Genomic DNA, 14,980 nt, shown 5'->3' with positions numbered 1-14,980 from the left:
GCCACTTCTTTGGCTAGGTCCGTCACCGAGGTCAACAGCAGCTCGAGGGTATTCGGGGTAGTTCTAGCCACCACAATCGGCTCTTTGGGGCCCCGTTCTCCCTCGCCCTGTCCTGTCTCGTCTAGCTGGACTGCCCTGACGTCCGACCTGAAGGGTTGGGCTTGGTGAGACGCTATACTAGGTCGAACCTGTAAGTACTCGTTCCCTGCTCTCACGGCTGCCTCCAACGTAGGAGTAGGCACCGCTAGCAGATGTCGCTGCAAATAAACATTGCCCAGCGTACCACAGAACGTGTCCACGGCCATCTCCTCTTTCAGGCGATCTGACATTTCCCCAAACGCGATATCGGTCAGCTTCTCTATTTGGGTGGCGTGCTCAAATAGTGTTGCTTGCTGGTCCTTTTTTAGGCCCTGCAGTTTGGCTCTGGCTTCTTTGGGTGTCAGTCCAAACCTGGCCCGGAGGTTGTTAAATACGCCGTGTATGGTCTGCCCGTGTCCACAGTCCTTAGCCTGCCCTCGCAGTCTCTCTCGGATGTGTAACAGCGCGGACCCTGGCCCCCAGTCATTTGCAACGGCTACATCGTTGAACTGCCGGATGAAGGCCTCTACATCGCTATTCCCGTCATATTCTGGGGCTCTGAATGTTTCTCTTGGTGCAGGGGGTCCCTGCGTTCCCTGGTTGACGAGCAGTCTTTCCAAGACACCTGTCAGTCGCTCTAGACCTCCTAGTCCCTCCGTTCGGAGAGCTTCCGGTCTTTCCGCGCTGCGAGTCCGTCTGGTCATACCTGCGTCGTCTTTTTAGTCCCTGTTAGTCGTCCTGTTGTGGGTTAAGCAAATCCCACTGCTGCCACCAGTGTAAAGGATCTGACTCCGGTAGCTGAGTCAGCTTTACTTCTTAACAAGGGAGTCGCAACCTGGACTACTGGCTGACCTTGTCCGAGGCCTGATTGACCTGCCTGTGGCGGTCAAGTCAGTCCAAGACAAGAACCTAGTAGTCAGGCTTGCTCTGAAACCCAAGCTCCCGGCCTGCCTCTGGATCTCTATCTCAGGCTAGTCCGGATCCACTATTGGCTGGTCTTAAGACTGGATCTCTAGTGCCATGGCACACCCGATCGAGTCTAGACAAGGCCGTGGATCGCCTCCTAGCCTTCTTAGAGTCACCCTGGCAGTTCCGTCTGTTGGTTGCACTGAGCCTGCTTGCACAATCGGTGAGCCAACCAGGCAGGCGTCAAAATAGAGGCAGTTCGTATGAGTATATAGCAGTTTATTATCGATATCTTCAATACAAGTATGCACGAGTATGAGTGGAATCAAGCACACCTTGCCTGTCTATCGCGCTGGCTTATATAGCCAGCGCCTATCGTTTAACTCCGCCTACTGATCTATTTATATCACAAAGGATATGCCAGATACAACAGGATGGTTATGTAACAAAAAGGCAGTTCAGTAATACAGTTATATAATAAAAAGGGCAGTTCAGTAATACAAGGGCAGTTCAGTGATACAGTTATATAATAATTAAAAGGCAGTTCAAGTATGCAATAAGGGAAGTTCGAGAGGTTCGGTTAAATGATAGTGCGGATATATATATGAGTGCAGTAAATAGTACACAGGCATGTCCCGGTCCTCCACACTCTAGCATTACATAACTATCTTTCATCTCTCTTGCCTTACATTAAACTTCTATAAAAGTATAACCTGAAATGTAGTACTAAACAAAATAAAATATATGGAGATAATCAATCTTGGAAACTTCTATTTAACATAGCCTATTTAACATTTCCTTAGCGGCTGCAGCTATTCATTGTCTTTTACAGCACCAAGTCTACCCTCTGCACCAAGTCCACCCTCTGCACCACAACTCCTTTCCAGAACCACTGATTCACTTAATGTCAGCTGGACAGGAAATGCAAGCTTCTATGTGGTAGGTTATGTTATACATTGAGTTTACTGTCTAGTAGGTCAGCAGCTTGTTTGATTGGAATTCTGGGTTGTATCATAAATCTGTTTCAGCAACAACTGTGTACTGACAGCATATGGTGAGAAACTAAATAAACAAAAAAGTAATAAACAATATTTTTTTATTTTCCCACTCCCATTCTCAATTAAAGTTGTATTATACTTGAAATCTCTGAGACCAGATCTGGTTGTCTGCTATTAATCTCTTATAATTAGTATCATAATAGGGCTAAATATATCTACTAGTTTAGTATCCCTATAGTCATTAAACTACAGGGATATTAAACTACAGGGTCATTGACTTCTCAGGTCCGTGTAGTGCTTACAATGTAGACTTGTTCTCAACATCATACTTCTATGAAACATTGTACTTATATGAATTATTATACTTCTATGAAACAGCATACTTCTATGGAACATCATACTTTTATGAAACATCATACTTCTATGAAACATCCCACTTCTATGAAACATTATACTTCTATGAAACATTACACTTCTATGAAACATTATGCTTCTATGAAACATCTTACTTCTAAGAAACATTGTATTTCTATGAAACATCATACTTCTATCAAACATCATACTTCTAAGAAACATCATACTTCTAAGAAACATCATATTTCTGTGACACATCATACTTCTATAAAAAATTATACTTCTATGAAACATCGTACTTTTAAGAAACATCATACTTCTATGAAAAATCATACTTCTAAGAAACATCATACTTCTAAGAAGCATCATACTTCTGTGAAACATCATACTTCTAAGAAGCATCATACTTCTATGAAACATCATACTTCTAAAAAACATCATATTTCTATGAAACATCATACTTCCATGAAACGTCATACTTCTAAGAAACGTCATACTTTTATGAAACTTACTCAATAAATACTGATATATCTGTTAGATTTCTAATAATTATTGGTTGTTGCAGCTGCAGCATGGAGTTGGAGACACTCTGAATGACTCCTTGACAAACAGAATAAAAGTCACAACAGCTATGATTACCAACCTGATAGCTGGAGAAACATATAGTATAAAAGTGATAGCATACAATGATGTAACCGGTGGAATAGGTGTTCCAGGCCAAGCTACAAATATTACCACAAGTAAGGGAGAGTAAGGCTTTAATGTTAGATATTCTGCAATCAGCATCACGTTTCATGAGCTCTACCATCACTCTGCTGAAACTATGCTATGATTGTGTAAGAGTTATATTGCGAGTTAAACAGGAAGTTCATTACAGAATTGTTATAATTGTATAAAAGCCAATGACGAAACCCATATGCCAGTTTGATGTTCATATGAAATACTTATTGTACTATTAGCTTTACATATGTTTATTTATCTTTATGTATTAATCACTAACAAGGCTGTACAACTAACAACTATAGTTAATGTATTATCTACTTAAACAGTGTAACATTTCCTTAAGGAATTAACAATTAAACATTCAAATAAAAGTATTGCCCTCGCATGGCATAAGCTATGATATTTGTCATTAGACTCTGCTAATGTACATGTATAGTTATAATAGTAGCTGTGTAGTATATGACCTACATTTTCACTAATCTGAATGTTTCCATATTACCTATAGTTTATTATAGCTAAAATATGTGTGTTTCACGCTTAACTTACGCTGTTTAGTACCCAACCCAACTGGTGTACCAACTGCTGTGAGAGCTTCTACTGACAACTCTACCATTGCTACTGTGTCTTGGAGTAATCCAACTAACATTGAGTGGGATGATGTAACAGTTTCCTGTCAACCATCTTGTACCAACCAAACAGTTCATAAACCAACATCTACTGTGAATATAACTGGGCTAACACCGGGAGAGACATATACCTTTACTACTGTTGTATCTAGAAATGGTGTTAAATCTAGTCCTAGTCAGACATCGGCTCCTCTCACAATGAGTATGTATCCTAATCATATAGTCAAGTAGTAATCCTTTTTCCTGCTCCTCTTTCTTATCATCATCTACTTTATCTCCCATTAGTTCGCTCTCTTTTTTTGCCCTCTCTTTATGAGGGCTTCACATGGGTGCAAGGCTAATTTTAAAATTTCCTGTTACCCATGTTTTTCCTATGTAACTTACATTTTCACTAATCTGAATGCGTCCAGATTACCTTTAGATACCTAAGATATGTGTGTTTCACGCTTAACTTACGCTGTTTAGTACCCAACCCAACTGGTGTGCCAACTGCTGTGAGAGCTTCTACTGACAGCTCGACCATTGCTACTGTGTCTTGGAGTAATCCAACTAACACCGAGTGGGATGATGTCACAGTTTCCTGTCAACCATCTTGTACCAACCAAAAAGTTGATAATTCAACGTCTACTGTTGATATAACTGGGCTAACACCGGGAGAGACATATACCTTTACTACTGTTGTATCTAGCAATGGTGTTAAATCTAGTCCAAGTCAAACGTCTGCTCCTCTCACAATGAGTATGTATCGTTATCATATAGTCAAATAGTAATCCTTTTTCCTGCTCCTCTTTCTTATCATCATCTACTTTATCTCTCATTGATCCGCTCCTTTTTTTGCCCTCTTCTTATGAGGGCTTCAGATAGGTGCAAGACTAATTTCAAATTTTCCTGCTACCTATGTTTTTCCTTTGTAACTTACATTTTCACTAACCTGAATGTTTCCATATTACCTATAGTTTATTATAGCTAAGATATGTGTGTTTCACGCTTAACTTACGCTGTTTAGTACCCAACCCAACTGGTGTACCAACTGCTGTGAGAGCTTCTACTGACAACTCTACCATTGCTACTGTGTCTTGGAGCAATCCAACTAACACTGAGTGGGATGATGTCACAGTTTCCTGTCAACCATCTTGTACCAACCAAACAGTTCATAATTCAATGTCTACTGTGGATATAACTGGGCTAACACCTGGGGAGACATATACCTTTACAACTGTTGTATCTAGAAATGGTGTTAAATCTAGTCCTAGTCAGACATCCGCTCCTCTCACAATGAGTATTTATCGTTATCATATAGCCAAATAGTAATCCTTGTTCCTGCTCCTCTTTCTTATTAACATCTACTTTATCTCGCATTGGTTTGCTCTCTTATTTTGCCTTTTTTTTTTAGGCCTTCAGATAGGTGCAAGACTACTTTCAAAAGTTTTTGCTACCTGTTTTTTTCCTTTGTAACTTACATTTTCACTAATCTGAATGTTTCCATATTACCTTTAGTTTATTATAGCTAAGATATGTGTGCTTCACGCTTAACTTACGCTGTTTAGTACCCAACCCAACTGGTGTACCAACTGCTGTGAGAGCTTCTACTGACAACTCTACCATTGCTACTGTGTCTTGGAGCAATCCAACTAACACTGAGTGGGATGATGTCACAGTTTCCTGTCAACCATCTTGTACCAACCAAACAGTTCATAATTCAATGTCTACTGTTGATATAACTGGGCTAACACCTGGAGAGACATATACCTTTACTACTGTTGTATCTAGCAATGGTGTTAAATCTAGTCCCAGTCAGACATCCGCTCCTCTCACAATGAGTATGTATCCTTATCATATAGTCAAGTAGTAATCCTTTTTCCTGCTCCTCTTTCTTATCATCATCTACTTTATCTCTCATTAGTTCACTCTCTTTTTTTGCCCTCTCTTTATGAGGGCTTCACATGGGTGCAAGACTAATTTTAAAAATTCCTGCTACCCATGTTTTTCCCATGTAACTTACATTTTCACTAATCTGAATGCGTCCAGATTAGTACCTATAGTTTATTATAGCTAAGCTTCATGTGCTCCACACTTAACTTACGCTGTTTAGTACCCAACCCAACTGGTGTACCAACTGCTGTGAGAGCTTCTACTGACAACTCTACCATTGCTACTGTGTCTTGGAGCAATCCAACTAACACTGTGTGGGATGATGTCACAGTTTCCTGTCAACCATCTTGTACCAACCAAACAGTTCATAAACCAACATTTACTGTTGATATAACTGGGCTAACACCTGGGGAGACATATACCTTTACTACTGTTGTATCTAGCAATGGTGTTAAATCTAGTCCAAGTCAGACATCTGCCCCTCTCACAATGATATGTAGTAACCTTATCATATAGTCATGTAGTATTCCATTTTCCTGCTCCTCTTTCTTATCATCATCTACATTAGCTCCCATTGGTTCATTCTCTTTTTATATGACATAATAGAATGTATTATGAGATATGTTGTTATGGTATATTTTTATGTAAAATCTTAAACCATGCTACTGCCTTTAGTTTTTCTTATGTTTTTTATACTGCATTTATCACAGTAGATATGACAACTTGCTAGATACTTGCAGTGTGTGCTGTGACTGGACTAGGATGTTCTAAAAACTAGACCATTTGGATGTTAAACACCTTCTGTGTACGCTAGTGTAATTAGGTGTTTGGTAGGCTACACGTTCTTACACCTCATCAGAGATAATTATATGCAGTCTGTCTCCACCTTTTACATACTGTTGTTCATGTTTAGTGATTTATCTGACGGTATGTTTCATTACCCTTAACATGACTAGCAGAGTACAGTAACTAGTATTATACTTTATATAGATAAGGTGGCCATATTCGTTTTGCTATGTGTTAAAGCTTTTCAGTACTTTCATGGCTGTAAATACTTGAAATTTCTGACTTCGTAGCCCGTGTGTGCCAAGAGTTCTTCCTCACTGAGAGACAACCAATTGGCTGACTGCTGTATATGCCTCACTCTGTGTCTTATGAAATACTTTGTAAATGTTAACAGTTTTGGGAGTACCTTGATCTTTTATAATTTCTCGGGTGTTTCATTAAAATCTTTGTCTGGTTTTTGAGAAAAGTATTTATGCTAAAATTGATCTAACCTCATTGGTTCTGAACAATAGTTAGTGTCAGGCATTTTGTTTTTTAAATTTGAATAGCTTTTTTGACAGCATTTGCAAATCTCTTTCAAATCATGACTGAGTTGTTATTTATTATCAATGTTAATATCTTTGCACATGAGTACAGAGCTCTTGCCAATATGCATCTTTCAGCTGAGACCAGCTGCAACGGCACTGCCAATGTTTCAATCTTTTTGTCAGAATGTATGCATTATACATGTAGGTATTTTTTTATCATTTGCAATTATTTTCATGTGTGAGATGATCTGACTGACAATATGATTCAAGATGAAAATCAACAAAACGTGATTGCTGTTAAAATAAAAAAATACATGAAAATTGACCCAGCTAGTTATTGTTGCTATAGTTGATACCAGCTCTTGTGTTCAAGTTGCAATATTATCCCTCTCTATTCTGTCAGCCCTTTGCAACTTATAGACATCATAATAACACTTTCACTTAATCTGAGCATTTTAACCGTAATCAAGTTATGTTAATTTTTATTTTGGAGCATAAAAACATCGCAAATGATAGAAAAATACTGGTACTTTTTGATAAAATTTATTAAAATTTAGTGAAATTTTATCCTGAATGATATTTCTGTAGGTTTTGCTCTTCAGCGTGCTGTTGGTCTTCAACACTGTTAATTGCTGTCTTCATACGTTGTTAATTACTTGTGTCGGCGTTGCATCCACAACGTATGTGCATTGCTAGTACCCTGTATGTGGGTTGCTCATGCGTTGTATGTGCAATTTACTGACATAAGATGCACAGTTACCAGATAAATAGGGTCTCTCTAAGTTTTGATCTTTATTGTGTTGTTGGTCTTCACCACTCATTGCAAGGCTAACAGTAGTACTAACAATTTGCTTGCCTCCAGTGTGCTTCAGGGTTAGCCCTTCTAGAATGCCTAACAAATATTACAGGTACAGGGGCATGAAAGTTATGAAAAATCTTTAAACAATGCGTCATATGTTATCTTTGAATTGCGGTTGCCGTGCTGAAAATCCCCAGAACCAAAAAACTTTATAACTTTATACATGTACATATCTATCACTTTATCAAGAATTTGAGAGCACTTTAAATAAGCAAATGAAGCTTTATATACTTAAACTCCAATGTTTTTATTCAGTTAAAACTGGTAAATGTCTCGTGTTGCAGAAAACTTTGAAATAACTTTGCAGTGGTTTAAGCCCAAATTTATAGGCTTATCTCTTTGCCTCGGGACATTTCTGCACATTTGCTTAAGTTCTCAAATGTTTCCTAAATTACTTGTGTAGCTCAACAAGACCTTTTGACATTTTCAATAATTGACAAGTTTGTTATACACTAGGTCCTACAGTAGGTTATACAGCCTTAAATCAGCCTCTGGCTATGGTAGGTTAAAAATAGGGCATTCGTCAAAATGAACACTGATTCTTTGTCTAGTTTCTGTGTACGTTAGTTGCAATGCACTGTTATTGCTAGGTAGGCTAGCGGCACTTTGAATCTTAAGTCTCATAACATAACATAACATAAGTTTCACTCACTTTTTTGCAACTTGATCGGACAAATATTTTAACAGCACATATTTTAATCATTATTTCAATGACTCTCCTATTGCACAATCATAATAATAACAATAATAACTTATGTTGATGACTTGGTCTAATAAATAGTACAGAATTTGGGATACTGTAGAAATTATGGCATCATAGTTTATGCAAACAAGAACTTATGCCCCTGCTAATGATGCTAAAATGATTGGACTGTTGCCTGGGTAGACATACATTTTCATGACTGTAGTGACTAGTAGACTAACCTACTTGAGACTTGCCATGCCACTTTGCATCACACTAGGTATTGCCTGTAATAACTTCACATCAGATGCATGGCTTAAATAATAGCCAAGCAAAGTCACTAGCTATAAGCCTGACATTGTAATCATATCTGTACATCAGTGTCAGTTTTTTTCTTTCTCTTGTTGCTGGAATATTCTCATCTATATACTGGTTCTTATTTGCTCTTGCTTTGTGAGTTTGTCACAGATCTTGATTTTGCCATATATTGGTAATCAAGAGCCTTCTCTAATATATAAAACAGTGTTCTTATATCGCTTTTGACATTTTCATGTTATCTTGTTCTTTTGTTATTTTGTACTCTAAAATTGGGTTTATTTTTTGTATTCTACTTAAAAAAAGATTATTTAAAAGAAGTTTACACTCATCTCTGCAATTTGGAAAACCAGCCTTAACTTTATTGCTATTGTTCAAGGGTAGACAACTTGAGTGCACTATTGATGGACATGCCACTAACGTTTTTTAGTAATTTTTACACCATTTATTGCTGATTTCTTCGTTGAAATGTTGATTTTGAAGAATGCACTGTTCAAGCTTTGTTCTGATGACACAATTGTTGCTTGTTTAAACAACTCAATTTATTATAGTGTCCAACTTATTTACTGTAAAATGGTTGACTACTTTCAGCATGCTGCTACGGTGTGCCATGTTTTTGTCTAGAGCTGTCTATTTTAATGTTGACTTGTTTTTTTAACTGCTTGGTTTTCTTCTAAATCTGCAATTTTAATGTTGAAATTTTTTTTTTCAGTTATCTGATCTTATGCGATTCTACAAAATCAGACCATAATTTTCATTCAATTACATGCAAATCAAAAAATCACATGTTTCTTGTCTGGTTTGAGCATTAATGACCTCATCATGACTGTTACGTAGTCAACATGTTCAGTGTCCTCCGCCATAAACTCATTTAAACATCTTTTCTAAAACTGACTGATTCAGATCGTTAGGCTGCTAATGGCATATATTGCAAGGATGGCCCTAAAGTGAGCCACCTTTTTGTTAAAATAGTTCAGTCATTGGTTAAGAACAGTTTTGGATCTTTAGTCGTGACATGATACAGGGGTGACCATATTTGGTAATGATACATCACCCTTTGGAGATGTTTAAAAGCACCAGCAGTGTCGGGATAACCTAGTACAGGTGCTAAAACTTGTGCTAATTTTGTTGTAACCTTTTTGTCATTTGCTTAATGTCTAAGTGTGTTAAAAATATTTTAGCCATTAATTCATAGGATGAATGGCCGTGAGGCTTGCGTTTACTAACCATGCATGTTGATGGCTGCCAGAGCAACTCGTAAGATTCTTTAGAATCTAACAGACTTATCTGAAATGGTTAAATTACAAAGTCATATAACAATAGTAGTGTTTACTGATAAGTGGTTCCCATATTGAAAGGATCTTAAAATGTGTACTATAGGCATTAAAAAATGAACAACATTTTATGTTATTGCTTTATCTCTAGCTTTTCATTGCATGAACTTTCTAAAATCCAGCATGACTTCAATGTCTTTTAACCAGACTACAGGAAGCATTATTTTAACCATTCAGTTTACTGTTTGTTTAGTGTTCTGTTGTCAACCTTTTTATAGAGCCATCTGATCCAACATCATTTCGAGCTAGTGCAAATGGTCAGAACATAACTCTTAGCTGGAGCTATCCAACTGGTCATGTTACCTCAGGCTTCTCCCTCCGTTGCAGCCCATCTATCGGTTTGTATATCTGTATAACTTATCTGGCTAATTCATTTATATACACTATCAATTCTGCCTATACAGTAGACGTTCCTTTAACGTATACCTCCTATAACGTAAATTTCAGACAACGTAAAAAACTTAGGTGAAGTTTTGCTTTCTACTACGTAAAAAATTCTATACAACGTTAAGTGTCAAGTTGCGGGAGTTTTCAAAATCTATTTGAATTTTAGTTTATTTTGCCGCACTTGCGGAAGAAAGAACGCCGTGCGATTAGCGTACTATTTATTATATATAACTTTCATGACATTCTAGTCTGTTGTAATAGATCGTTAAATGTGTCGGCAGAAAGGCGAATAGGATAGCTACGCAATTGTTCATAAATACAAAGGGAATCGATGAGTGTAAGTGTTACAGTGTCGGTCTACCAGTCTTATTGTCACGAGTTGGAGTATCATAGAAAATTATCTTTATCCTAGCCTTGACCACTGGATAGCAATAGACGATGAACAGGTAAAACTGCTTTTTATAGTAAAAATATTTTCTTGTTTTGCCTTATTGAAGACGTATAAAATATTTGTGATTAGCTTTACTTTGCAGAATAGATCATGCTGCACAGTATAAATAAGCAAATCATTGTAAATGAACAACAAAAATGTGTGCTTCCAATCAACTTATTGAAAAATTTATGCCATCATGGTCTATAAAACCAGTGAAGTCGGTCAGAAAAAAGAAACAAGTTGTCGATGCTAATCAATAATACTGCAGTTACGGTACATCTCACAAACTGTAAAATAAAGTTTTTCTTTTTGTATGGCCAAAGGGGTGAGTTTGAAAAGATTTTGGAACAAAGTAGGCATTTTAAGTGTATTTTACTGTTTGTATAATGAAAATACCATATTATGTAAACATTACTGGAATGGATTATTTACTCTGTAGGAGCGCCTACTATTTACCTTTAGTTAGTTGAAAGATCTCATTAATTATTTGAATGTTCTTTGCTTTTGGGCATAAAGAGACAAAAGTTTTTTGGGCAAATGATATTGTAGATACTCTAATTGAATTTTTTTAGAGTAAATATTAAAAACACATGTTGAATTTTTGAATGTTTCCAAAATTGACAAATTGACTATTCTGTTTTATTTTGATTGCTATATTCTACTTATGGCTATTAGAAAATTTATTTGTTTTTGAGTACATTTTTGTTAAAACACTGAATATTAATAAATAAACTGAAAATATCGGAAATGGATTGGTTAACCAATCAGAATGAAGCAGCAAAAAGTGCTTGCAAAATGCTAATTGTCTTAGATTTGAGATTCTGACAAAACAAGATTAGACTAGAAAACACATTCAGTTATTAATAAAAAGGGTGAGTACAAATGTGAACACAGTTTTGGTTTTGATAATGAAGTTGTTCTAGATGGCTGCAATAGTATATGGAAACCAGTCGGTAGTGAAAACTCAACAACAATCACCCTTTTTGGAGCAACACTTGGTCAGACATACAGCTTCACATTGAGGGCAGAATCTGGTCCTGCGGTCTCTAAGGTTTACAGTGATGGAGCTTCTGTGGCAATCAATATGGGTATGTACATGTTAAAAGGAATTAAGCTTAGTATGTATATAAAGGTATGTAGATGTACATAAGGTAATAAGTTTAGTAAGTCTACAAAGATGAGTAAGTACATGTAGATAGGAGAGTAGGTTTAGTTTGTATATAAAAATGACGTGTGCATAAGGATCTCATCGGGCTAACTCCAAATCAGTTGATTTAGCCCATTATAGCAGTTGTTTACAAAATGGCCCTCCGATTCTGAGTTGTTGCCAAAGTTGTTGACATTTGATATTTTGAAGTTAAGGTTTATGTAAAGGGTTTGTGATTACTATGACCCTTTTTAGAATCTCTATCATACATATGCTCATTTCGAACTTTAGGATCTAATAGCAAATGAGTCTATTAATTGTTTGTACCTTAAAACGAACAGTTTAGACCAGTTTAGCTCCGTGTCTAAAACTTACAATAATGTTTGCACCGTGCATATACACTTCCATAGTCAATAGCTTTTGATCCATACTCTATGGATCCATACTCTATGGAAAGTAATAAGTTACACTCTATTTGTAATGCGGTCATGTAACACAATTAGGTTCAGCCATACCTTGCTTCTCGTTGTGTACAGACATGTGCAGGATTTGTCTCCTCTTTGATGTGTGCCACTATCTCTCAACAGATTTACTTGACTTGCTCAATACCGATACTGAGAGTGAACCCTACTATTTGAAGGTGTTTTTCATGAATGCTCTCGATGAGTACATTGATATAATTGCATGTTGTTCAACAGTAATTTTCATTTTCATATTTCTGTTTTTTACATTTTTTACTGTCTCTTTTTGTTTGCTTACCAACATGTTTGTATTCTACAGATGCCGCCAGTCCATCAAATCTTCATAATATTGATGAGAACAGAGATAATTTAACATTACGATGGAATGCCCCTCTGAACGTTGTGCTGCATTCCTATAGACTCTACTGGAATGCTACGGTTAGCTTGCCAGTTTCCGACTGTGGTTTCACACTATGAATTTGGTTGGTCTATGTTGCTAGAGAATGGTGGCTCTGAACAAAACTTACATGTATTTCCTATTAGTCAGGGAAAGCTGTGCTATCATATCTTGAATTTCATTGGCTTATGAAGATATGCATGGAAATCTGCATGTGAGCAAATAACTCTCGAGGGATAACCCTCCTTGATAATTTTACATTTGTTCCATTGTGAGAGTTACCTAGCAACACATATACATCTTTTCACATAGCTCATGGTTTAATTCATTTGTTATATAATCTGTTGCATCAGTACAGTAAGTGCCACTCTAATGATTCTAAGTAACCTATATTATACAACTACAGAATGGAGCACAGAGCAACTACGCAGATACTAAAGATAGCACAACTACAACTCTCACTGTGTCTACACTTGAGCCAGGTTTCAGCTATGACTTCTCTGTAGCATCACTCAGCGACTCTGGTGCTCTGAGCTCACCAAGCAATGTGATCTCATACACAGCTTGTAAGTCATTAACTTTCTATAGTAGCATTTCATTCCATTGTCACTACTTACAATCTCTCATGAAGTCTTGTGGTCCGAGTCGATCATCTGTCAATATTTATCTACGTAACTGAGTTTCGATATTTCAAACAAAGATTTTATGGAGCATTATTTGCGACAGTATTACGATGCGTGTCCAAACGTAGTCTGTACACATCATGTGCATAGCATTATATGCGTAGCAAAGTCCAAAAAGTCTCCATCGATGTGCCATAATTAGTAATTGCGCGTCGAGGGAAGAGGATATTTTAATGAAGTTTAATCCACATAGTACACATAGGTTAATAATGATTTAGCATGGTGGTACGATAAAACACAAATTGTTAAAATGTGTACAAGTATTAAATGGCAAAACTGAAGCTAGTAGATTTATAAACACATCATATTCCAATGCGTATCTGTGCAATGGTTGATGTAAGCTTAGTGAGAACCGAGTCTATGTTTTACGTTTGACGCCTTGATGAGAATACTGGTTTCCGATGAGGCAACTAAAATTACATCAAGTAAATCTAGGAGTGAGTGGCATACGTAAAATTTTTGCAATCCGTTGTAGTAATATCACAAAAAAGAAATTGACCCATTTGTGGCAAAATGGAAATCTGTCAAATGCAGCTAGCTTGAAACCAAGAATTGCAATTAGCATATAAAACTATGAGAAACTGCAGCCAGATATAGTGAAACTTATACGGATACTGAGTGTAAGACAAAAATATGTTTTGATGAAGTCTAATATTCAAAGTTATTTCAAAAAATATAAAGCATTCCATGAACAGAGAAAGACTGAGCCAAAGAATGGATGATTTTGCAAAACTTTGGTTTTATAATTGAGAGTTGCCCTCTCATCGCATTTATGCTTTGCAGTGTTATGATGAGTCGAGACAATTTCAAACTGTGTTGCTAAGGTACAATAGTCTAATAAAAAATCTCAGTCAATGCAACATCATTTGCTTATTGCTATTTGAACTCTAAAAGGACTCGTATTCATTTAATAAAAAGATTGCATTGTTGCCCGTCACGTGTCCGACATTTTGGAAATAGTTTTAATGCGGATTGAGCGACACTGTTTAGCAGTTTTCTTCTTGCTATCAGAGACTATATTTTGGTAAATTGGTGTCGTAATTCATGTCATTCGTTAGTTCTTTTTTTGTAATCGTCAAATTGGAATAGTTATACTTTTGTATGCATAAATAATCAATGTTTACAAGACACATGGAAACAAAAATAAAAACTTGTAGAAATTTTACTTAGCATCATCCAGCCTGACATCTTTCAGTTGCCATCTGCCTGTCACATTATTATCATTTGCCTTGTTATCTTATGTCTTATAGAAAGGTACAGTATTACAAGCATGTCTTCTTTACAGTTTATTTGACCTGACTATTTATAGTACTGAAAAATACATAGAATTATTCCTTTAAAGGAATCTTTCTCCGAATGTGCATTCATTAAAGATTAGGTCCATCAAATAGAAATGTAAGTCACCAAAAACC

The 14,980-nt window shown here is 36.6% G+C and overlaps 1 protein-coding gene across 1 annotated transcript in view; it reads left to right on the top strand.

The window, feature by feature from the left end:
* Positions 1-1,401: 1,401 nt before the first annotated feature.
* Positions 1,402-14,980, top strand: part of LOC137408118 (receptor-type tyrosine-protein phosphatase H-like) — a 28,772-nt gene continuing 15,193 nt past the window's right edge. Inside the window, exons 1-9 of the mRNA XM_068094507.1 lie at positions 1,402-1,426; positions 1,817-1,923; positions 2,902-3,076; positions 4,151-4,423; positions 5,233-5,505; positions 10,279-10,398; positions 11,804-11,968; positions 12,808-12,926; positions 13,292-13,451. Coding sequence (XP_067950608.1) covers positions 1,402-1,426; positions 1,817-1,923; positions 2,902-3,076; positions 4,151-4,423; positions 5,233-5,505; positions 10,279-10,398; positions 11,804-11,968; positions 12,808-12,926; positions 13,292-13,451 — 1,417 coding nt within the window. The remainder of the gene's footprint in view (positions 1,427-1,816; positions 1,924-2,901; positions 3,077-4,150; positions 4,424-5,232; positions 5,506-10,278; positions 10,399-11,803; positions 11,969-12,807; positions 12,927-13,291; positions 13,452-14,980) is intronic.

The sequence above is a fragment of the Watersipora subatra genome, chromosome 11 (genome assembly GCF_963576615.1).
Source record: "Watersipora subatra chromosome 11, tzWatSuba1.1, whole genome shotgun sequence".
Lineage (NCBI taxonomy): Eukaryota > Metazoa > Bryozoa > Gymnolaemata > Cheilostomatida > Watersiporidae > Watersipora > Watersipora subatra.
This window is presented reverse-complemented; position numbering and strand designations above follow the sequence as displayed.